Source organism: Larimichthys crocea, chromosome XIII, assembly GCF_000972845.2.
Source record: "Larimichthys crocea isolate SSNF chromosome XIII, L_crocea_2.0, whole genome shotgun sequence".
Taxonomy (NCBI): Eukaryota; Metazoa; Chordata; class Actinopteri; family Sciaenidae; genus Larimichthys; species Larimichthys crocea.
Window position 1 is genome coordinate 45,058,920 of NC_040023.1, and position 25,183 is coordinate 45,084,102.

The 25,183-nt window shown below is 42.1% G+C and overlaps 4 protein-coding genes across 5 annotated transcripts; 2 read left to right on the forward strand and 2 right to left on the reverse strand.

Moving 5' to 3' along the window:
* The first annotated feature begins 385 nt into the window (after window positions 1–385).
* sync (syncoilin, intermediate filament protein) lies at window positions 386–5,482 on the forward strand. Its single transcript, XM_010732714.3, has 6 exons — window positions 386–513; window positions 1,638–3,239; window positions 3,328–3,542; window positions 3,659–3,866; window positions 4,013–4,137; window positions 4,218–5,482. The coding sequence occupies exons 2-6, from the start codon at window positions 1,701–1,703 to the stop codon at window positions 4,258–4,260; spliced, it is 2,130 nt and encodes a 709-aa protein (XP_010731016.2). The 5' UTR covers window positions 386–513; window positions 1,638–1,700; the 3' UTR covers window positions 4,261–5,482.
* Window positions 4,794–9,811, reverse strand: rbbp4 (retinoblastoma binding protein 4). Its single transcript, XM_010732699.3, has 12 exons — window positions 9,549–9,811; window positions 8,834–8,984; window positions 8,600–8,745; window positions 8,215–8,388; window positions 7,959–8,074; window positions 7,679–7,839; window positions 7,431–7,557; window positions 7,180–7,257; window positions 6,899–6,975; window positions 6,467–6,524; window positions 6,083–6,193; window positions 4,794–5,648 (listed from the first exon to the last, which is right to left on the reverse strand). Exons 1-12 carry the CDS (start codon window positions 9,562–9,564, stop codon window positions 5,586–5,588), a joined length of 1,278 nt encoding a protein of 425 aa, XP_010731001.1. The 5' UTR covers window positions 9,565–9,811; the 3' UTR covers window positions 4,794–5,585.
* A 639-nt stretch (window positions 9,812–10,450) lies between these two features.
* tert (telomerase reverse transcriptase) lies at window positions 10,451–19,599 on the forward strand. 2 transcript variants are annotated; one of them, XM_010732698.3, is made up of 16 exons: window positions 10,451–10,825; window positions 11,234–12,542; window positions 12,616–12,805; window positions 12,890–13,043; window positions 13,137–13,304; window positions 13,426–13,587; window positions 13,840–13,941; window positions 14,032–14,117; window positions 14,261–14,377; window positions 14,496–14,567; window positions 15,497–15,685; window positions 15,909–16,035; window positions 17,266–17,327; window positions 17,691–17,815; window positions 17,909–18,046; window positions 18,820–19,599. In XM_010732698.3, the coding sequence occupies exons 1-16, from the start codon at window positions 10,610–10,612 to the stop codon at window positions 18,921–18,923; spliced, it is 3,321 nt and encodes a 1,106-aa protein (XP_010731000.2). In that variant the 5' UTR covers window positions 10,451–10,609; the 3' UTR covers window positions 18,924–19,599. The 2 variants fall into 2 exon arrangements, with proteins under 2 accessions (XP_010731000.2, XP_027143070.1); XM_027287269.1 differs by lacking the exon at window positions 10,451–10,825 and having other exon boundaries at window positions 11,240–11,372; window positions 11,516–12,542.
* Window positions 19,095–24,803, reverse strand: slc6a18 (solute carrier family 6 member 18). The gene is made up of 12 exons (XM_010732697.3): window positions 24,128–24,803; window positions 23,258–23,398; window positions 23,021–23,158; window positions 22,450–22,631; window positions 22,263–22,373; window positions 22,044–22,156; window positions 21,820–21,948; window positions 21,569–21,725; window positions 21,192–21,396; window positions 20,958–21,117; window positions 20,703–20,865; window positions 19,095–19,936 (listed from the first exon to the last, which is right to left on the reverse strand). The coding sequence occupies exons 1-12, from the start codon at window positions 24,267–24,269 to the stop codon at window positions 19,724–19,726; spliced, it is 1,854 nt and encodes a 617-aa protein (XP_010730999.1). The 5' UTR covers window positions 24,270–24,803; the 3' UTR covers window positions 19,095–19,723.
* Between the last annotated feature and the right edge of the window lie 380 nt (window positions 24,804–25,183).

Consider the following 25,183-nt stretch of genomic DNA (forward strand, 5'->3'; position numbering starts at 1 on the left):
TTCTTCAGACTACAGAAGACCACCTGTGGTCCATTGTTGGGGTCAGAAGTTTAGGTGAAAACCAATCCTCCCATGGGAAGCATCCAGAAAAGTGCAAGGAGCTATTTAAAGGCTTTCTGATAATGAGGCAGCATGAGTGTAATCCTGGAGACATGTTCTCTTTCATGGTAAACACACACACACCATAAACACACACACACCAATTCGTCAAATCCTTTATCTCTCTCGGGTTTAAGCAGCCTGCAGTGGCTCCTTTTTCTTCCAGACCAGTGTTTATTAATAAACCCAAACAGATTTGAGGTAGTCATGGTCACACATAGCAGCACACTGGCAGAGAAAGAGGCCGGGTCAGCTGTCTTTACCTCCCCCTCCTCTTTCAGTTCATCTGCACACACTGCTCGCGCTCACTCTTTGCCGCTCACTTTGCTTTGTCGTTTGAACCACAACTCATTTCTAACGGCTTCATCCTGAGGATAACGTGTGAGGGCAGAAGAAACGAGCAAACACAAAGAAGTGAGTACAACTCAAGTTTCATGCTTACATACAACTAATTGATGTTGATCAAATTTGAATAGAAACACCCAAAGAAAACCCAACACTGACCATTCTGGCTGCTCCTGAGTATTTCAAAACTTTCAAAACTTACTCTATCAACTAACATATATCACATGGACTTTGAAAGAAAGTTTTTTTTGTTGTTGTTGTTGTTTGTTTTTTTAATATAAAAAGAAAAGTAAAGATTCAGAATGCTCAGTTAACATAGGCCAATGCTGTCTTTGGGTTGTGGGGGTCTAAAGGAATGTGACTTGTGCCCACGCCTGTCTTGTAGCATGACAGCTGCTGTCATGTCTTCCCCAGGGCTCTGGGTGCCATGCATAGCACAACACTGTTCTTGGGCACATGGGTACACAGAGCAGGGAGTTTGGTGCTCTAGATATTTTTAATCAGACATAGTTTAACACAAACACTAGAGCTGTGTCTTGAATTTGGTCATGAAGGTTTTGGCGAAGAACAGTCTATCAAATGAATGTCAAACTTGTCTTCCATGCCCTTTCTACATTACTAATCTCTGCCGCTGACAGTATTGGGTCATTTTGATCAATTTGCTCTCCGGGAGTATCTGGCCAGTCTTGGCAAACACCTCAAAGGGTGAAATTACAGCTACATTATTCACCAGGGGAGCGTGCAAATGCCTATCCATTGACACAATGACATGTTATGATAATCTGTTCTCTAATGTAATCTGTGTAATGCCACTTGGAGCTCCAGATGAAAGCATGTATGTGTTTATATTAGTTCTGTTGCAATGTTCATGTGAATGCATGAGTAGGCTTATTTGAGGTGTGTGTCCAATCATAGCCAAGTAGTCAGTTGGTTCCTGGGCGATCTAGACTAGTGGGACAGCTGCTGGTAGCATACCCTCTGCTAAACTGTCCCCTTGCCCAGCTCTACATGCCGGCATGTGATAATGACATCAGCATAGCTTACAAATACGTCTGGCCAAAATATGAACCCAACACTTTTGATGACATGTCACCAATTCAGGCTTGGTCTAGTATTTGTGGCTACCAAAAAGCCACAGCTATCATGCGTACTATGCATAATCTAGACTAACATATGAATCTGCTTTTGTCAAGGGATGAAACGGTTGTAAAGGAGACTTCTACATTGATAGTGGCTTCAAGAATTAAGCTAAAGAAATGGAGGACCTGGACGACAACATTTCATTGACTGGATTTGACCCTCTCTTCATTAAAGAAGAGGATGCAGATCCAGACAGAACCCCCATGGAACACAGTGAGTGCAACACGGCGCAATCTGGACTCACCTTCGCAGGAACACAGCTGAATCAATCGGCTTTGATGAAGCCATACTTACAGGAGATGGATGAATTACTGAATAGCTGTGAGGAGCTCACTGGTATGCCTTTTGGCAGTAATTTCTCAGCAAGTTACCATGAAACAAGAATGATCGAAACAACTCAGCACCACATTAAAGAGGAAGACACAATGGAGATCTATACAGAAAGAATATCTCCCCAACCATATCTTTCCACAAGTTATATTGACACAAACATGGATGGGGTCAGAACAGAAGACCAACAAGCACAAGGTCAGCCGCAAGGCTTGGGCACTATCAACAGGTGTGGAGTGACCACAGATGCTTCTCACCAAAGAGAAATGCCTCTCACTTCAGCGGGTAATAAACTCAGTGAGACCATGGTGGCGTATGAGGGCCAGTTGTTGGGGATGTTGGCCATGCTGGAGAACTGTATGGAAGAGGCTGGCATGGACTTTGAGCCCCAAGACTGGGCTTCAGATGGAAGCCAAGAATATGTGCACATCAGCAAGAATCCTCAACTCTGTAGGGGTACAACACTGGTGCCCATTCAGCAAGTGAGGCCAAAGAAGTTGGAAACCAAGCCGACGCAATTAGACTATTGGGATGGTCAACATGCAGAGAGAGATGCAGTTTCCAAGGAAGCAAGAAATATGGTGACTGAAAGTTCAGCAACAAATGAAAGCCAGCAGGCTCCTGTGCTTGGGTCCTCAATGGAAAGATTGGAAAAGCAGAAAAAAGAAGAGGAGGGCCTTAATCCTGTCAGGTTTTTAGAGCCATCAATGCCAATAAACGATACAGAAAATGACCTAATGCAATGTGAGGCAACTAAGACAGAATATATCTCTACTAATGAAGACAAATTCATGAAGGGAGACATAACTGGGATTGAAGTAGATGACACTGAAATGCCAGCTGAAGAGGGACAGCAGTCCAAGATGGACACCCTTGATCTTGAATCTGGCATGAATGACCTAGGCGTACTATGGTCTCAGATGGAGGAGTGCATAGATGAGGTTCAGCGGTTAGAAAAGAGGAGGAAGGAACTGCTGGCAGAGGTTCTGGAGTTGAGAGGGATTGAAGACAAAGAGGAGGCAGAAGGGAGCAAAGAAGAGGAGACAGAAGAGCCAATTGATAGCAAAGTAACAGAGCTAATGAATAAACTGAAGAAGGAGGAAGAGGGGAGAAGAGAGGAAAGGAAGAGGGAGATTCAGAGTCTCAGGGAGGAGAGGGCAGAGGAGGAGAAGAGGATGTGGAAGGTGAACTTGGAAAGACTGGGGCTGCAGGAGGAACTTAGAAAGCTGAAGAGGAGGCTGTTCACCATGGCTCGGGACTGTGCTCACAATCAGGTCAGCCTGAACACACAGCAGCGTGAGGTGGAGCTGTTAAGGAGAGAAGAGGTAAGAAACTCACCTATAAAAATAATTATTCATTCATCACATTTCTTATGAGACCTGCACATAAAATCTTTTACTTCCCATCTTCCAGGAAAAGCTGCAGTCACTGATGCTCCAGTTGACAGAAGACGGCTCCCAGATCAGGACGGTCCATCAAGAGCAGCTCCTGAACCTACAAGCAGAGCTTCAAACACAGAGCTCCAGTCAGACCTCCAACACCCAGGATGAGCTGACCCGGTTCAAGAGAAGCTCCTGTGGGGACATCCAGCAGTATCTGCAGGGTGGGCTGAAAGCGCTGGAGGACAGGTACTCTTGCTGTCTAATACTGGTTTTGCCTGACTAAAAATTGTGTTTTTATTTAACTTTTCATTTGGTCAATATAATTACTCAGTTGTCTCATAGTCTATGGTTGTCTTGGCTAGGTATGAGCCCATTTTGCTAGCTTTGCTGAAGAGAAGAGAGGTAACATCTGGGGCCCTGGTGAAGGCCAAAGAGCATGCCCAGGAACTGAAGGCCCAGCTGACACCCCTACAGGAGGAGATACAAAAGCTGAAGCTCCAGAGGGCTTGTTTGGAGGAGAAACTCAGACTAATTTGCATGCAAAGGAGAGAAGATGTGGGGCAGTACAAGGTAAGAAATGTGGCAGGTAGTTGGGGGGAGGAAAGAAATTGCATAAAGATGGAAAAAGCCCCAAAAAATTAAAATAGAAGCAGAAGATATAGGAGTTGTGGTGTCTCCCTGATACACAAAGCAAAAAAGCTATGCCATTCTTCCAGGAAACAGTATACTGTCTGGAGGAGCGCAGCAGAGAGCTGAAGACTGAGCTGAATATTCAGAAGAGAAATACTAAAGAGATACAGGAGTTGAGAGACGGCCTAACGAAAGAACTGCTCTTGTTCAGGTAAGATGTGTTGAACTACTGTTTTCTGTGTGATAATACCTTTAGGTAAGTGTCGTAATTAAAACATTCTTTTCTTGCAGGACTGCAATTGAGGACCACAAGTGTGACGATGAAGAAACATGATTGTATGTTATACATTGATTTGGAAAAAAAAAGAAAAAGAAAAAAAGTGTGATTATTTTTTAATCAGCAACATAACTCTAAAGTTCAATTAATGCACTTTACATGCATGCAAGTATATAAAAAAAGATTTTTTTGTTATAGTCTGGAAAAAACTAGACTGCAGTTTGTAGATAGGTTTTGTTATGAATAAAGGCTTTGTGTCTGTTGTAACCTGAGTGCAACTGATGAGTTAATGTCTCTGCATAGACGGTTTGTGTACTTATAAGGGCAATATGGCTGAAGAACTAAACAGTGGGAGACAGAGGAATAGGGTGAGTGTAAGTTTGGCAGACAGGAAAGCACCAGGACGTCACACCAGACACAAAACGGTCTGAGCAAAGTGTCATGAGGCATAACCAACTCTTTGACTAAAAGGATTTAGGGTTGTTTAAAAATACTTGATGCTTTAGTAAGATGCTGACCCCATTAACAAACCATGCAAGTAACACATTCATACTGAAAAATGTTGACAATACATCAAGTGGACCCAAAACTAATGAAACATGTTTTATTAAGAATGCACTCACTGTACAAATATTGAACATAGAAAAAGTTCAACCACTAATCTATAGCACGAAAACATTTAAATGAGTAATGTAAGAGGGGAGGTTGGACAACAAATGGACATTTTAAACACAAATACACAAAACTGTATTTTCAGAAGTAGCTGGTGTGAAAAATCAGTGTGTCCAGAAGGTGATAACCACACTGAAGCAATGAAAATATGAAACATTTTTTAGATTATACGCTAGCCTGCAAACAACCTCTATCAGAGTCACAGTAACTGTCACTATGCATCATGTCAAAAAGCCAGACTGCAATTTAGTTCAAATGTTTTTTTCTTCTCCCCGCAACATTTACCACCTGTGCAGAGGGAGCAGTTTCCACTTTAACAACTAATTTATTGTATAATACGACTTGTGGGTTGCCAGAATGATCAACACTTTAGGTTCTAGAAACGCATTTTATTTATTACTGAAAAAGCTTTGGCTAAAATATTTCAGTGTAGATTGGGGAGCCAATTTAGGTACAAAAATACATCTTTTATATGCACCGTGAGATTCCTCAGGCAATGAATGACCCAGTTAAAGGACAGTTCTTCACTTTGAGTATTCCAAAACGGGACCTGGGCTAGACAGGATTATTTTCTTTTATTTACAGTGATTTTCGGCAACTCCCACCACTAAAATAGAGATGGATGGGAAGTAGCTGCGTGGAACTACTGATGTGGCAGTTTGGCAGTTTGTGATGAGGTTGTAGGTTAAGACGGACAGCAGGCAGCTGTGTTATGCCGTGGCTTCAGGATCTGTCGAACCCTCTGGATCTTCATCGTTGTAGATGTTCTCAGCCTAAAAAGGAGAATCAGTGTGTCAATCACATGCTGTCAGGTTAGACATATTTACAAGACGTGGTATTTCTTGATTCTAGCACAGCCAAAAAAAGATTAACAAGGTTTTCAATAGCCAAATCGATCTTGACTGAGATTCTCTCTTTGTAGTAGTTAGTAGTTAGTTAGTTAGTAGTTAGCTGAAATGTCAGGAACTTTCCATCACGTGACCTTTCCCTGCAAGTTTCCTGCTATGATCCACATGTTCAAGTTTTGGTAAGAGATGACGGATCCTGAAGGCGGAGTCACCTGCCATCTGTAACCTTAACTGTTGCTGCAAAATCTATCATCTTCTATACTGTTGAGAGGAAATTATTCCCTCTAAGATGATCATGGACTCACATTCTCTGTTTGTCTAAAGCATGCATTAGTAAAATGAAATCTCATCTGTCTTACCATTTGCCAGACTTGCATAATGTTGTCTTCAGACACTGAGCAGATGACCCAGGGCTCATTGGGGTTCCAGGAGAAGTCAGAGATCTTGGCTGTGTGGCCTCCATGGATAAACTAGACAGAAGAAACGCCACCATTTTCATGATTACAATACGAGATGAAGTTACCAATAAAAGAGAAGCTGTATTCAGACCAAATCGGGCACTGTGGCAAATCGCTGCAGGGTTGTGTAGCAGTGTGGGATGCATCTCTCTCTCTCAAACAAACTTCTATACTCTGCAGCCTACACTACTACAACCAACCCAGATTTTTGCCACAGCACTGGATTAGATCTAAATCTGCCCGAATCACAACTTCTTCAGTTCAGCAAGCTTCGATGAGACTCACCAGCAGCTCAGGCGGGCCATCCTCTGCATCTTCTGGTGACTGCTCCTCCCCAATTTTACTGCAAAACAGATAGAAGTGTTAAATTCACATGCCCGCTGGATGCTGAAGTGGAGTGTGTTCAAGTAGCCAGTTCTTTAGCAGCCATAGTTTCAGTAGGTGATTGTATTACAGTACAATCTGATTTTTAAAGTGTATCAGTTTTCCCTGAACATGGTTCATTAGCAGAAGGAAACCATAGCGTTGCTCTGGTAAAAACAGATTCGGCCTCTCAAAAGCCACAGGTTAGAGGCTCTGTTCAGCGGCCAGTGGATGGTAGCACACTGACTAAACTGGCAGGGCAATGAGGGGATAATCTCTGGCAGCTGCAATGAAGCTGGAATGTGACACGGCCACATTTGGTGGACAACGGGGAAAACATCTTGTGTTGTTTACCTGAGGTCCCAGACGTTGAGGCGACGGTCTGTTCCACTGGATGCCAGTATGGTCTCATTATGAGGAGACCACTGAACCTGGAACAGCCAATCAGAAAACTCAAATTAGGTCACTGGGTCAAACACAGACAGACAATACTAAAACAGATCTCAGTATTTTTGCTTGGCAAGTGCTGGTGCTTCTGACCTTATGCATCAGAAAGTTGCATCAACATGATCCACTTTCAAAGATGTACTGCTGTGCTTACTTCAAGAAAACGTCAAGTGAGATAAATAACTTACCTGGAAGATCTCATCCTTGTGTGACTCAAAGGAATGCAGCTTCAGTTTCAAATTCCTTAAGTCCCAAAGAGCCACAGTCTGTGAGGAGGACAAAGATTTTAGATGTATCTGCCAGATTTCCTTAAACGCTGAAATAATACTGCAGTTACAAAACAGCAACAATGTTTCAGCATTCATTTAGTCAAAGAGTTCGAAAATACACAAATTAAATTAAAAAGCAACAATAAAGATGTGACTGAATATCTCATCACCTTGTCTGCGGAGCCAGAGGCGAGGATGAACTCGCTGTAAGGGTTAAACGACAAACAGTTGACCTCGGCTGTGTGGGCATCGACTGCATGGCTGGGTTTAGAGGTGTTGTTTGAACGAGTGTCCCAACTGAGGTGAAAAAAACAAAAAAGGTTACATTATTATTCCATAGACTGTGCAAGATCACATAACTTTTCAGGTGAATGGTTTCATCTGCCTGTCAGATGTGACTTATTATCAATCTTCTTACATCATGAGTTTCTGGTCATCTGCTACAGATCCAAAGAGTGATTCATGAAGCAAGTGCCAGGAGACGTCTTCAACCACAGCAGTGTGACCTGTGAAGATAGTTTTCGCATCCACTATCTTCCCCTCCTTAGGTACAGCACTTATGTCCCACAGACAGACTGTCTACAGTTCAGAAAGGATGAGAGATAAAAAGTTTAGTCAGGAGTGTGTGTCATTTGTTATTATTTGGCACTATAAATAAAACTGAAATTAAATAAATCTGTGAAACCTGATTTTCTTACATGGTCATCCGACGCACTAAGAAGAGAACCAGACAGATTTGGATTCCAGGAGAGACCGTAGCCTTCTTTCTGATGGCCTCTGAGACGCAAATCAGGGCGACACTCTCCAGAAGCATCTGTGGACAACAAGATGAACGTACATTGTTAATTTCTTTCAGAGCCGATATGCAGTAATGAGTGTGTGTTCAACAGAATACTTTTCAGTATTAATTAGTCCACTTTTTACAGCATCGTGTACTGTGTGTAATCTATGTACCTGGCTTGGAAGGGTGCTTGGTGTAGTCAAACACCAGCACATCTGAGGTGGGGGTCTTGGTGGCGATGATGCAGGGATTCTGGGGCATATAGCGGGCACGGTTCACCTCTCCTTCGTGGCTGATCTTGATTTCTATCTCGATCTTGCCACTTACTGAGCCGAAGCCTCCAAACTCTGCAGGGAGATGTGCAAATATATTTATAGTATTCAGAAACAATATGAAGACAATTGTTATAGTATCGGCTTCAGGTTTCAACCATTTATATCTTAAATATCTTATCTGTCTCTTTAACACACACGGGCAGACTATAAATATACCTTACTTAACATGTCTGCTGACTGAACAGTTGCACATATTTAGTAAGTGAGTGCAGAAGTCTCCAACCTCCTTTTTCGCTGTCATAATGCGAGGCGTCAAACTGGGCGTCATCATTGGGCAGCTGGACGCTAGCGATGACCAGGTGATTCTGCTCATCGGACGTGTGAGTGCCCAACACCAGCCGGTGCACGCTATAGTCCTTCCCTTCAGGCCTGTGAAGAGAGACAAAATGCCATTTACACTTTCAGAGGGAACGCATGCTGGTACATACATGAGTTTTGAAAGAAAAAAAGTTAGTACCTGGAGACATCAGGAAGCCACTGAGCGGTCAGACTGGGCCACTCTAAAGCATGGGTCATAACCAGATCATACAGGAAGGGGGTGTTTTTCTTCCAGATCTTGTACTCCTCATTGATCACCCTCTCCTCGACCGCATCATCAAACGCACCCGCTGTGAGAGAGAGAGAGGACAGAAAGTGATGACAGGACAACTGATCCACACCAACTTCAGCTTTTACTTCAAACACTTGCACGATGGCTCTGTAGCTTTCACTGACAGACGGCGTCGGTCTTTAAAGTAAATTGTCACCGTATCGCTGCTATAGACACAGTTATACGTATGGGACTTATTGTAAAGCAGTTTAGGGTTTTGTTTCTGCAGTCATCGGCCGGAGAAGTGTTCAGTGTGTGGCAGTGTGAAACATATGCCGTTAGCTCACCTAGCTATCACGGTTATGCTCGTGTTAGCATGTGTGGCTATTACAATTGAGAACACACTCGCGCTTACGGCCCCATTTGCAACTAGGGTATGTAGCTAACTAGTGGGAAACAATGCGAAAAGACAACAAGTGCAAACTACAGCCGAGACAATCACAGCGCACGCAGTGAAATTTCCCCGGCTTTTGTTTTAACTGCGAAAGGCCAACAACCGCAGCTAGCTCGGAAGCTAGCGTGAGACGTGTCAAATACCGCGCTATTGTCGCAAACAACAGCAGAAAAAAAAGCTTCACTCTACCTTCCTTGTCCGCCATTGCAGGTACAGACCACAGCGACTTAAGTTTAACGGAGATTTGGGAGACAAAGAGCCTCGGTCCGCGGTCTTCCTCCTCTTGTGTGTGTGTGTGTGCTCTGTTTAACACAGAGCGGGCGACGCTAAGCTAACAGCTAAAGCCGACCGCGAGAGACGTAGGGGCATTCGCGCGCTCAGGACAAGCGAGGGGGCCGTCCTTCCACCAATCAGAGCTCAGCTCGCGCGAACCAGCAGAGGGCGGCAGGAAGCCGCGTGACACTGCCTTCAGGCTCTCTGCACGAGCTGTGAACTGCAAAATGAACGCCACGAGACAATGCAGCATCTACTACACTGCATCAAGTATGATTACTATACTGCATCAAGTATGATATGAATTACTATACTGCATCAAGTATGATATGAATTACTATACTGCATCAAGTATGATATGAATTACTATACTGCATCAAGTATGATATGAATTACTATACTGCATCAAGTGTGATTACTATACTGCATCAAGTATGATATAAATTACTATGCTGCATCAAGTATGATATAAATTACTATACGCCATCAAGTATGATATAAATTACTATACTGCAATTCAAGTCTGCACTCAAAACCCACCTGTTTTACAATAGCCTTTTCCATCTGATTCTTTTTTTAAACCTGTTTTTAATGTTGTATTCTTGTAATTTGATATACTTTTATGGTTCTTTTTGTCTATCTATCTATCTATCTATCTATCTATCTATCTATCTATCTATCTATCTATCTATCTATAGTATTTCCTTGCTGTGTTGTTGTTTTTGGCACATCAAACTGTCAATTATCACATTTTTCATGAAAAAAAAGACAACATTACTTTACTTGTTGGCTATTGGTCAATTGTGACTTTGTGCCGGAGTATCAGGCTATCTGATTGGACCTTTGCACAAAACGGCCGTCTCATTGGCTAAGATTGACGCGGGCTCTCAAACTGTAAATATAAGCTCAAAGCAAGCTTGCTAACCACGTGTCTGCCACGTCCTGAGTTACCGGCACGTTGTGTTCATGTTGTCAGCATGTCTACAGCTGACATATCCCCAACACTTGGCATTCTCAAGTCACTGTATCAACACGTGAAGACACTGGAGGAGTTTGCGGACAGCATCGTGTTCAAAGAAGGACCCAAAGCAGCGCTTATTAACGAGTCCGACACAAACCGCTTCAAATCCTTCGTCCGGGATGTTTTTGTATGCTTTGACAAGGAACTACAGCAAGTGCCGAGCTGTAACCAGGTAACCGCTCCTCTATATTAAAGATAACCTTAGGTTAGCTAACGGCTGACCAACTGGCGACCGTTGTCATAGTTATAAGAGATATCGTAACTACGACAACCACAGATTTTCAACTCCGTGGTAACTAATGGTCACCAGTTAACACGGTCGCTCGTTAAACCGTTACACCGGCTTGTCGGTTTCTTCACTGTTGACACTTTTGCACAACCCCCTGCTGTCATGGCACCTCTTATTAAGTGTTTATTTTTATAATAAGTGTAGGAAGTAACCTCAATTTTGGTTGTCAAAGAGTGACTCATACAGTTTATGAGCAGTGAAGTTATCTGAACTTTATCCAGACTTGATGTTTTCTTATTAAAAGGATTTAATAATAGTCATGTTGATGTGATGTATTTATGCTCTCCACAGATCTGCACTCTGCCTGAACTGCTGGCCTTTGTTCTTAACAGACTGAAAAGGAAAAAGAAAAGAAATGTCTTAGCACACGGCTACAATTTTCTGTCCCTGGCACAGGAAAAGCGGGATGCGGACCACTTTAAATTTCAAGGTGATGTAACTCAAAGCGCTGCCTACATCCACGGCAGTGACCTGTGGAAGAAAGTCACGATGCGACTCGGCACAGACATCACACGGTACCTGTTTGAGAGCTGCTCTGTGTTTGTGGCCGTCCCTCCTTCATGTGTTTTCCAGGTGTGCGGCGTTCCCGTCTATGACAGGGTGACCATGACTACGTCCTCCCATGGGTTTTGTCTCCGGCCTCGATCTAGGACACATAACAGTGCAAGAAGGTATCGAGGTGCAGTGACCTTGAAAAGGAGACGGGAAGTTGAGAAACCTTCTACCAGCAAGAAAAGTAGCAGGGTGGATGTAGGAGTGGAGAAGGGGAAAAGAAAGAGAGAAACTGAAGGAAAGGATGAGGAGGAGATTATGACTTGTCCAGGAAAGAGGAGACGGGTAGGACAAAGAGGACCCGTGCAGGAAATCCAACAGGTCTGCTATGAAACAATCAAGGAAGGGCAGCCCATGTCTGTGGAACCAACCCTATCTATAAAGCCTTTAGAAAATGTTGCTCCTGGTTCAAAACAGTCTGTTGAAATGCAAACAAACATACTTCCTCTGGAGGGAGGACCCAGTTGGAGATCGGGTATTTTCCCCCCTTTGCCTCCCTCGCAAAGTTTTATCCGCACTCTGGGATTCCTATATGGTGGACGGGGCATGCGTGGCTTCCTTCTCAATAGGAAGAAGAAGAGCGCTGATGGATGCAGAAGACTACAAGGTAGAGATTTGGTACGAACAGTGTTCTTTGAGGGGCTGGCGTACCTAAACGGGGTTGAGAGGAAACCAAAGAAACTCCCCCGGCGCTTTTTTAACGCGGTCCCTCTCTTTGATCAGCTATTGCGTCAACACAGGAGATGTCCCTACAGCAGAATACTGCAGAAGATGTGCCCACTGGCGGAGGAGAGAGATCCAGGACGAGGGGAATTAAGCTCCCTCTTGCCTCAACACTGTGCACCTCACCGGGTCTACCTGTTTGTCAAGGAATGCCTCTCTGCTGTGATCCCTTGTGAGCTGTGGGGTTCCCACCACAACCGACTTAATTTCTTTGCAAGGGTCAGGGGTTTCTTGCGCAGTGGGAAGTTTGAGAAGCTTTCACTGGCTGAACTGATGTGGAAGATGAAGGTGAATGACTGCAATTGGTTGAAGATCAGTAAGACAGGTAAGATAGCTGTAAAGTGTTTTTTGTCCTGCTACATGCATTTTAGCCGATACAAAACCCCTCTCCTCTACAGGCAGGTTCCCGCCCAGTGAGCTCTTGTACCGGACACAGATCCTGGGTCAGTTCCTGGCTTGGCTTCTGGACGGCTATGTTGTGGGCCTGGTTCGAGCCTGTTTCTATGTCAGTGAGAGTGTGGGCCAGAAGAACGCTCTCAGGTTCTACAGACAGGAAGTCTGGGCAAAACTGCAAGACTTGGCCTTCAGGTACGAACACATACACACACATGCAGATGCTTGTACTCATACAGTCACGCTCACACAAGCTCACAAACCCTTTCTGTGTTTTAGAGGTCACCTCTCTAAGGGTCAGATGGAGGAGTTGACTCCGGCTCAGGTGGCGTCCCTCCCCAAAGCCACCGTCATCTCCCGCCTTCGCTTTATTCCCAAGACCGACGGCATGAGGCCTATCACACGAGTCATAGGAGCAGATGCTAAAACAAGGGTACAATTTACGTTACAGTTCTCCCTTACGCATTCACGAGTTGTGTGTTGTTGAGTGATTGCACATATTTTGAACATGTCTTTACCCCTGCAGCAATACCGTGGGCATGTCAGGGACTTGCTGGATATACTGCAGGCGTGTGTGCGCTCCACTCCATCCCTTCTGGGCTCCACAGTGTGGGGGATGACAGATATCCACAAAGCGTTGCGCTCGATAGCTCCTGCCCAGAAGGAGACACCGCAACCCCTCTACTTTGTTAAGGTAGTTTTTTTTTTGTTTTTTTTGTCTGATTTAATTTTTGCTGTTGCATCTTTTTAATGATACTGATACAAAAAGCATTGAACTGTACTTTTAGCATGCTTTTAATTTCTCTTCATTTAAGGTGGATGTGAGTGGAGCCTATGAGAGTCTGCCTCACGACAAACTCATTGAGGTGATTGGCCACGCTCTGTCACCTGTCCAGGATGAACTCTTTACCATCCGCCGCTACGCTAAGATCTGGGTTGATTCCCACGAGGGCCTGAAAAAGTCTTTTGTTAGACAGGTACCATCACATACATACTATACTACACAGTATGCTCACATAATATCTGAGTAATTGGAGTTTCTCATGTTTGTTCAAGGGATACTTTGGGTTTTTTGAGGTTGTATTGAGGTACTTATGCATGTCAGTGTGTTACTGACAGTAGGTGGCAGTCAGCATGCTCCCAGTTTGAAGACGCAGTTTAGAGAACTGACTTCTGTCTGCTGTCTTTAGAAAACCTGAACTATCCCTCTTTTTTTTTTTTTAATACAGGCAGATTTTCTGGAGGATAACATGGGATCGACCAACATGAAAGGGTTTGTGATGGCACTACAGAAAAGCGGGAAAGTTCATCACACCATACTGGTAGAGCAGGTGAGAGTGACCTCTCTGATATTTCATGAGCTATAGATGCTTGATACTTCTTTTGATCCAAACCGTTTCATTTTATTTTCTTCTTTTCAGCATTTCTCCTCAGATCTTTGTGGCAAAGAGGCGTTGCAGTTCTTCACCCAAATGCTAACTGGCAGTGTTGTTCAGTTTGGGAAGAAGTAAGCATTGCCAACATTCAATACACCTGTATGTGAGTGGCAGAAGTTGGCACACTATCACTTTTATACAACATCACCACAGATGCTTCCTACTTTTTTTGCCTCTTTAAGTTAGAGTTTGATATTCGCTTTCTGTATTTCAGAACATACCGTCAGTGCCGAGGGATTCCTCAGGGGTCGGTCGCGTCCAGTCTACTCTGCTGTCTCTGCTACGGTCACATGGAGAACGCCCTGTTCAAGGACATTACTAAAAAAAAAGGGTACAGATTTCAGTCAGCTTCTATGGATGTAATAACACACCTGCAGCAGCAGAAGGCAGTGTTTCTGTACTGTAGTTCATTTCTGTGTCTGTGATTTTCCTCTCTGCGTGTCCTGTAGATGTTTGATGAGACTGGTGGATGACTTTCTTCTAATCACCCCAGACTTCCACGAAGCACAATCATTTCTCAAGTATGACCCACACAAAGTTTTCCCACACATATGACTCTTCATGTGACACAAGACATCAAGTTCTTTTTACAGCCACATCTTTACTAATGCTCTTTTCAAAGGTTGAGATTATTTTTAACCTTTTCAGACTACAGGTGAAGTCTGACGCAATGGGACTTTTAGTTAGAGTTTTATTTGCATTTCTTGGCAGTAAAATTGTTACCAGAAGCCATGCACACATATATTATTTTGGAAGTAGAAGGCTGCAGTATAAATACAGTTCCTGCAGAATCCAATGCAAACAACTACTTCTAACACTTGTTAACATCTGTAAGGGTAAATTAATAACAACAATAATATTTTTATTTATTAAGCAGCTCTCACAAACAGAACAACAAATTAAAGAAAACTGTAAAGGCTCAGTCCCATCTAGTTTTTAAGCCAGTGCTGTGCTGTCTTATTTGGCACTAAAAGGTCAGAAATATGGCAAGAAGTGAGGAGCCTCATTAATTAAATGTAATTAATGAGATCAGGAAATCATTCCGAAACCTACTCTGAGCCAGCCTTGGGAGGCATGAACAACCCCCTAGTTCTGCTTAAAAGCCCGTTAATAGTTTTTAAAAAATTTTATCTTTTTATTTGAGGAGGCTGTTGTGAAAATCACAGCGTGGGGAGATAAAGGCATGTGGTTTTTCACAATTGGAAAAAGTATTTCTGAGATGATAAACATTATTACATAAGCTTTGTGATATGCTGGGAAACAAACTGTGTATTTGAGAAACATAGCCATGATTCATAACATTTCCCAGTAATCAAGATTTGTTCTTTCCAGTAAATTTCTTTTAAAGGATGTAGTACCAGCATCAGCAAATAAATGGAAAAGCACTGGGTGATGTGATGCTGAATCTCTAATTTAGCAGTCGATCATGACATTTGCCCTTTGTGTTAAGGATCTTGCTGGCCGGTGTACCACAGTATGGTCTGGTGGTCAACCCGCAGAAGGTGGTGATCAACTTTCAGGTGTTGAGTAGTGAGAGCTCCTGTCCCGGCATTCGCATGCTCCCGCCTCACTGCCTCTTCCCATGGTGTGGACTGCTGCTGGACACACACTTACTGGATGTCTACAAAGACTATTCCAGGTGAAACGTTGTACTTAAACTGTAGAATTACTGATTCAAGTGTCCTTCTTGCGTGAGAAATGATTAGGCTTTTGCCAGTTTTTAATGGTTTCTTGTAAATTTGTAGCGCGAAACCCCCTGTGTAAAATATGACTCATTTACACTCCATATATACTCCCATTCTAGTTATTTCATGGCAAATTATCTTGTTATTGTTGCTTTTTATCTTTTTCATCTTTTACAGCTATGCAGGACTGTCTTTCCGCTACAGCCTTACTTTGGGCTCTTTCCACTCAGCTGGACAGCAAATGAGGAGGAAACTGATGGCTGTCCTTAGACTCAAGTGCCATGCTTTGTTCTTGGACCTGAAGGTCAGGGAAATAATGGTCCTAATAGTTTTAAAAATGCACACCATTAACACAATATATTCTGATCCAATGGTAGATTCAGCTAACAGAAAAAAAAACGATAGTAAAACAGATTGCTACAGAAAAGAAGCAACAAACAGCTGCAAGCTTGGGAGATAACTGTACCAATTGTACACTGGGCATACAAGGTTGTGCAACAAAGGATTTGTCAACAAGTTTTGGAGTTTATTATATTGGACACATGATACACCTATTAACAGACATTGTCGCTGGTCTCCATGTATGCTATTAGTCAAATATTTTGACTATTCTTTATTGACATTCACCCCCTCCCTTGGGATGAATTGTAATCACTTCAGTGGTCTTGTAAGGAAAAAATAAGCCATGTTTAAGATGGGTGTCCAGTCAGTGGTGATGGTAAGTCAAATGAAGCAATAAATTCTTCAGTCTGCACTGAGGAATTTCTTACTTCAGTTGACCACATTTTATCATCAACAGTGTTTGGACAACCACATAAAATGTGGCACGTTTTGTCATCTCAGTTACTGATTATACTTATGCTATGTATTTGTATGACCAAATATCTTAAGATCCTGATGGCTGCACTTGTTTGAGCACATTTAGCTCAATTGCAGATTCAAAGAGTCACTAGAATGGCTGTAATCTCTTAGCTGTCATGGGCATACTTATATTCAAGGAATATCATAGGAGAATAGAAGTAAGGAAAGCTTCTCACCGCACTATATGTTCACATCAGCTGCAAAAATGTATATACATGAGATGTGTCCCCTTTTTTAAAGAAACCCATCCTAGAAAAGGTGGAAACCTGAACCCTGTACTTTCTCTCATAAATTATGCCGATAGGTAGCATTTATCAGGTAGAGAAAAAAAAAAGACCCAGTTGTTGAGCTGGGCGTTACCCTCAAACAAGGTGGTAAATAACAGCTGTACACTTGTCAAGTTCCCCGATAACTGAGTTTATGGTTCTTGTCAGATAATGGAAAAACGCAACAGCAGATAGATGATAAATATAAGCATGTGGGTGAATTGGGTCAAGGAACAGAAGATATAACTAGTCAATATTGCCTTTTGTTTATATATCACATGCAAATATTAAAGACACATTCACATTTGATAAGATGCATGAAGTCCTGCACGTATTCTGTCACACCCTTCCTGCACACTTTGTCTGTGTGCCAGATATAACAATGGTAGATATCTTTTCATTCTCAGACCAACTCTATTGAGGCAGTCTACAAGAACATCTACAAGCTGGTGCTGCTTCATGCACGCAGGTAAAGAATAAAACTGAATTGTTGGCATATAATACAGACAGATTCTGATGTGTAATCATTATTTCTCTTTAAGATTAAATAAACTGATGAGCACTGCAAATCTGTGTCCATTACCCCAACGTGAATATGAATTGTGTGTGTACTTCATCACAACTGTATTTTATATGTGTTCTTACTGACTTAAAAAAATAGGGTAAACACTCCTATTAAAATAAGCACAGGGATGGTTGTCAAGTCAATACCTGTGCAAGACCGCACAAACCCCTGTACCACTTTTTTATCTCAGATTGTAAATATCTGAATAGGCTGGGCTTGTCTGAGTAATTTCTTTTCTCCCTTATGTTTTTTTACATTTCTCTTAAGGTTCCATGTGTGTGCCCAGAGTTTGCCCTTTGGTCAGACGGTTGCTAAGAACCCTGTTTACTTCCTGCAGATGATATGGGATATGGCAGAGTATGGCAATCAGCTCATCAGGCTCAGCAACAAAGGCAACATTTCCCCCTCATATATCTGTATAAAGTAACTAAAGCAATACTTCAAAGCTTATTTTCATAATTTCTTAACTCTTCTTCGTTCTCCAGGATTGATTTTAGGCAGTAAGGCCCAGACTGGCATTGTACAGTATGAAGCAGTGGAGCTGCTCTTCTGTCTTTCCTTCTTGCTAGTGCTGTCACAACATCGCCCTCTCTATAAGGATCTGCTCCCACACTTACAAAAACGTATGTACCCTCAAGAAACACTCACATACACAACAATATCTCAGAAACTGTCCGATGGCAGCACAAGATGACAAGAAAATGACTATTGTCATGAACATGAACCAGTCTGCAGCATCAGAGTGAACACAGTGAATTAAATTACCTACTGCTCCTGTTGCTGTGTTGAGAGCTATTAATGATTAATGAGGTTCCCACCACTGAGTCATTCATACATAAAATTGATTACGCTGTTACGTATGGATTCATTATCCATTCTTTTGCTGGTTACAGATTCATGTCTTAATCACACATATCTGTAGAATATGTAAAAATGTTAATGCATAGATGAAAGTGAAAAGTGAAAAATTAAAGAAATATAGGTTGATGAGCATCCTTTTAATCTGCCTCCATCAAATACCTCATTCATTTCATTATAAGGTAGGTGAGCTGAATCTATGTGAATTGTTAAAAGGGTTCAAATACTCTGCTACCTGTGATCTTTGGTGGTGACAAAACTCCATCCTAAAAAGCGGGCGTTTTATGGTAGTGCCATATTTTCACAGTAAAACTTTTAGTTACACGATCACTAAGACTCTTTTCTGATCTGCTCCGATCTACAGGCACAATTGAAAAGAACATATTGAAAACTTCCTTATTGCAACTTGAAAGGATAGCCATCTGTTTTGAAAGTGGACTTAACCCAATAAATCTAGATACAAGATCTTATATGTACACAAATCACTTTATTGCCACCTTGTTTTTTTGCACATGTTCTGCTGTTATCCCCTTGACAGGGAAGCGCAGTCTTGAGCAGCGTCTGGGGGACCTGAGGCTGGCCAGGGTCCGGCAGGCCACTAACCCCAGGACCCCAGTCGACTTCTTGGCCATTAAGACGTAGACTACCTACCATTTACATCTCTGAACCCAACCGCAAAACTCTCCGCAGCTGAAATGCATTGATAAGTATTTCAGTAATCTATTGGAAAAAACTAAGCAGACTTGGTCTAAAGACAGCTTTTTCTTTCTTGTCTCATCCTCAGGTTTCAAAGGGAGTGAGATGAGTAATGTGTTCAGATCAGTAATTGTCTTTTATTTGGTCTGTCAGTGTGTCAAAAACATGTCCCGTAACTATTATACAGTATCAGGAAATGTGGCTGCAGAAAAAAAGAGATAAACAGTCCTTAGTCATCTGATATAAAACACTCAAGTGATGAACTTTAGTCATAAACACACCCTTTAAACAACAACCACCAGATCAATAAAGATGGATATATGAAAACCATTAAGCTACTGTATCAGACCCCTCCTCATCCCACAGTTGTTGTTGTCTCCCTGGACTTTGATTTACACTGGTGGTAGTTTTCCACAAAGACGACATGATGTCACTTGGAAAATAATTTATATTTTAAAGTTCACAGAAGTGTGTGTGTGTGTGTGTGTGTGTGTGTGTGTGTGTGCGCGCATGTGTGTGTGAATGATTTGAAACTGAATGTTATTTACACCATGTACATTTCATGTACAAAAGGAATGAATTTCACCGTTCAATAAATTTAAGTTTTGTTTTTGACTAATCTAATCTGAGTTGTGAGTTCAGCATGATTGATTATATGTCCAGTGAATAAAATTCCACAGAAGCAGTACAGGATGTACTTTTCTGTTCAGGAATTTAGTAACAATTCAAGTTACTTGAAACATTTCTCAAGTTCTCCGGTTGTTCTGCTCCTGTGTTTCAATCTCAAAGCCTTCATTGCAGTAGTTGTTTAGGTCACCGCGATCAGGTGATCTGACTCTACGGATCAGTCTGTAGAGAGCCACCAGAGGAATGGAAGTCACAGGTACTACACAGAGTAGGATGATTATGGCAAACACCCAGTCCGGGTAAGGAATCACTTTAGTTTCAGGGAATTCGTCCTGAAGAAAAAGAGAAGTGGAAAAACGTTTAGAATAATATATTATCAGACATGATCTCACTTACCCACTAGCCTCGATCATGCAAGAGGTAAAAATAACTTTTGAGGATCTAAGAAGTCTAAATTTGGTGAAGGGCAGAGAAGTTCTGAAATGTACATTTATTTTATCAGCTCCACCCACACTCCACATCTTTGTCCATTTTTTTGGACAAATGAAGATGGCAGCGGCCAGAACCACCATACTCTGAACTTCAGAACAGCCAAACAAATAGCTAATTTTCTGCGTCAACTAGCTTCATATTCAATGTATAAATTTCACCATGTTTTGGCAAAACGCAATTAAGCAACATTAGTATTCTCCTTGTTAGCTCTGTTTTTGTTCTCCACCATCCCCTGAGGAAAATTACTGGCTCCTTCACTGCAAAATGTTCCACTATGTTCACCAGATAACTTTGGTCTGTCATTTATTTATAAGCTGCTTGTGTGAGTTTATCTTGTTGTAAACAGCTGAGTGTGTGTCTAATGAGAGTGGTTACAATGAAGCACAACAGAGAAGTTGTGGGCATAAAACAAGACGATTAGCTAAAAGACGTTAAATCGATCTATAGAGCTGAGGGGAAAGTTGTGTAATAATTCTCTGTGGGCTTGTTCGTATGAGCGATCCTTTTCACATACATGTAGTCATTTTATGTTTATCGATTATGGTATTTCTACATTATTATTTGATATTAGTAACATTTCCTCGTTAGTACACATGACCTGCTTACATAATTTGGATTCCATGTGGGATAGGTGGGATGTTTCTGTGCTTGAACAACCACGTAGGCAACAAACACCACCAGGAGCATTAAAGGACTGATCACCATCCAGCATGCCTTCCAGTAGATGTTAGGCCTCGATCCAGTCATGAAATAGATGTCATCACTGAAACTGTGGGAGTGTAAGGGGGATCAGAGAAAAAGTTAATAGAAATAAATTGTGTAAGACTGCACTATAGGAAGAAGAATAGGATAAAAAGTTACTTTTTCATTCCATGGACATAAACGACTCCGATAATCTCAAAGAATGCAATGATGAGCAGAGGCACAGAGCCCACATAGCCGTTGAAGACCTCCACCCAGTAGTTCCCCGAACTCAGGGTGAAGAGGAGTGCCGTCAAGAAGCATATCATGCAGATGATTGCTGAGAAAATGACAAAAAAAAGGGGTTTTCAGAGGTGGAATTTAAGAGGAAAAAACTTAAGCTGATTTAGTTACCTGTTTTGACTTCATGAGGGATCCAATTGGGCAGTAATTTGAGGTCGTTGATGGGTGTGAGGATTCCCTCTATGTTGCCAAACATGGAGGAGAGGCCCAAACTGAAGAGCATGATGAAGAACAATACGGCCCATACCTGCGAGCCTGGCATTTCTATCACTGCTTCGGTAAACACGATAAATGCGAGGCCAGTACCCGATGCGCTCTAAGGGGAGGAAGATCAAAGATAAGGCAAGAAAGTAATGAGGAGGCTTGAACTGACATGTTTGACCGGCACATGATGTACTGCACTCAAGGAAAGAACAACCAGGATTAAGGGTGATGGGAGTCAGATGCAAAGAATGCAATGTGCAAGATTTGTTTTAAAATGTCAATACCTGATCAAGGAATTTTTGCAGGTCACAGGGCCTCAGTTTCAAACTGGCCACCTGATCTGGATATGTACTATTCAGATGGTCAAACCACTGATCGTAGTTTTCAAGTGTTATGTTCTGCTCCGCAAGCTCAAAGTGGTTGGTCAGATCCAAGATGTTTCTGCAGACAGGGTACAATTTTTTTTTTGCCTCATTGGTATTGGAAAGAGAAAAAGAAGCTTTAGGAATTACAAAGAATATTTGCCCATACATACTCCATTCGACAAGAGTTGTAGACATTGGTGGCTTTGAATCCCAGGATGGAGAAGATTGGAATGGAGGCATATATAGATGTAGCGCTATTTATTACTCCTACTATAACAGCATCCCTCTCGCAGTTGTTTCTAACAGACACAGAAGAGAAAAAACAGAGCTTTGTAAGCCATCACACAAAATATCAAAATTTTACTGACAAGAGTTGATAATATTTAGCGCTTACTTCGCCGGATTATAGCTGGAGAAAGATATGAGACCACCGAAGGCCACAGAGAGAGAGAAGAAGATCTGCGTGGCTGCGTCCAGCCACACCTGAGGGTTCTTCAGTATCTCCCACTACAGTGACAATAAAAAAACAATTAAAAAAAACAATACATCAGGTCATTGTGCCTGTGACACATGATGCAAATCACCTGAAGTGGAAGCAAGTGACCAAACTCACTTTAGGAGTGAAGAGGTACATCAGTCCATCAGTAGCTCCAGGCAGTGTGGTGGCACGGATGAGGAAAATAGTCAGCACCAGGTAAGGGAATGTGGCTGTCACATATACAGCCTGAAACATGCAAACATAATGTCAAGGGCTGATTTTGAAACAGGACTTCATTTATTTTTTTGCCAGGTAAACAGACCTTTCCCATGGACTCGATGCCTTTGATAAAGCAGATGTAGACCACACACCAGGCACTGGCCAGACAGACAACCAGCCACCAGTGCATGGAGCCACTGGTCTCGATGTCCGTTGAGATATTCAGGGTCTCACGGTACCAAAAGTAATTCACTGGTGTGCTCTTCTCACACTCCACATTGTAGCCTATACGGATGCATACAGAAGTGAAAAAGAGATCTATAAAACTTTAGCAGTACTTTATCCTAACTTTAACAGTGTTTATTTTGGTTTTGTTACAGAGCTAAGTTCATGTGCTTTTGGATTTCATGCTCTTTTTTATTTTATGTTGCGGTGCAGTATCTCTTTGTGCCATAAAACAGTCCAGTAGTTTTCCTATGGAATATGACCTGACATGCCATGTAGTTAACCACTCCTTGACATGATAATCATGTAACTTTTATTGTCTACTAAATTCTGAAATTGAATTTAATATAATGAGCTGCTATCACGCAATGCTTCTGCTGTGACTGTCACCGTTGTAGCAATAAATGTATTAAGAGCAGTCAGAGTGGCTGGTGGGGTTTTCTTGTTACCTGTGCGGTTTTCATTGAGTGGACACTGGCTCCACGGCAGTGGGTTTTGGAAAGAGTGAAAGAAGTACCAGAGCACCCAGGACAGGATGGTGTTGTAGAAAATGCACACCAGAAATGACACAATCATGGAGGCAATTCCTACATACAGGAAAAAAAAAGTTTGTCACTCATGAAATAATGACGTTTCTAACAAATAAAAGATCTAATACATTGTATGAGTAATTCTAGGCAACCCACCGACTCCACCAAGTAGAGGCGAGATGGATTTCCAGACACCGATGCTGCCCACGCGGAACCTCTGTCCCACAGCAAGCTCCAGGTAGAGCAGAGGGAGCCCCTGAAACACCAGTGCTATCAGGTAGGGGATGAGGAATGCACCTGTTGACATGAAGTGAACCACACATTTATACATCACACAGATAACACCACATCAGACCATATATGATTTACCACCATAAGCTGCAGAGAAATCTTAAATGAGACATCCAGAAACTGAACTAAAGGTGATAGACATAAGGTGAGAACTAGCATTTGTTTACAGTTTTCCAAGTGGCCAAACAAGTGATTGAAAGGTGTCAGGCTAGTACAAACAGCACCGCTTCAGACAACACAGATTTAAGGTTAACTAATTGATCACTAAGTTGAGGTCAAACAGAGGCTAATGCTGTGTTTGGGAATCAGGAATCTCAGAGTAAATATGTGGAGTTGATTCATGGAATTGTCTGTTTACAAGACTTAATCCTGACCTGAGTCCTTTAGGATTGTGTGGCTGTGGGACACCAGCTATCTTTGGAAATATGAGGAAGTAAACACAGACTGTTTGAGCAGATGTCCCTCATATTTACCTCAATCAATCAAACATAGATAAGGTTTATCATTCATTGAGGAAAGTGTCACAGACTGGCCTAGTTCATTTGTTAATGACTAATTACATAAAGAGAACCTGACGTGTAGTGCAATCCAGCTGTGGATCCAAGATTAAACAGTAACAGAGTATGTTAACAGTAGAATAACAGAAGTATATAAGTGACAAAACTGATAAGTCTCTTAACCTAATTAAACTGTTATGATGAAATGGAAATATATATATAAAAAAAAGCATCTTACCTCCTCCATAGATTTGGCACAGGTAGGGAAAACGCCAAACATTTCCAAGTCCCACTGCAAAGCCAATAGATGTCAACAGGTACTGAGCCTTGTTGTCCCATTTGGCTCTCTCCTTGACCCCAGAGTCTGCTGTTTCAGCCATCCTCAGGCAGGCCTTTATTTAGTCCAGAGTTCTCCACCTGCTCTCAGTTCAGCATATGTCAGAATCAATACTGTCTTCACTGGTTTAGTCTAGGGGATGGCCAGGACTTTTCACTCATCCTCCTATGTCTTATGTGCTTGTGGGCTGTCCTTTAATGCCCTATCAGGTGCAGCTTTGAGTTGAGGAGAGACAGATTTTTGTTGGTTTTTATAAAGAAATCAGGCCTTGTTGAAGAGAATGAAAACATTTGGTAGGAGGAATGATTAGACTGCCAAGTTGGTTTAAAATAGGAATTTGCTATGCCTTGACTAATGGATAACCCGGTGATGCTGTTCCAGTGTTACACTGACCTATCTCGGATGCAGTCAATAAAACGACTAAATAGCAGTTGTGAAGCAATCAACCATATCTTTTCTCAATTACTCAAACTTGACTCATACAGTAAAGTAGACCGGGGGGATTTGTAGGTCGAATAAATAGTTACACTTTATAAACATTTAAAGCAAAAGCAGGGAAAAAAAGATGCCAACATTTTGGTATCACCTCTCAACACAAGTAACAGGAACACTGTGGTATCAGTCTCCTTCATAGTCTTAGTATTTGGTATGTATATTCCCTTTGACTTTAATGACAGCAAGCTGACCTGACTCCACAGGTTTGTGTAAAACCTCATGACCCATGTTATCCCAGAACAGTTAAACAATGTCCAAAGAACTTCTTGATGTCACAGAACAGGTGGCTTTCTCAATCTTCAAGTGCTCATATAACTGTTCATTGGGGTTTCAATCAGGTAACTGGTGGAAAGTACGTTTCTTTGATCTTCAGGTTACTGGGGTCATCATGCTGCAGCATGAATCCTTCTCCGCAAAGACGGAAAGCAGAGGGTGTAGAGTGGCTCTGAAGAATGGAGGGTT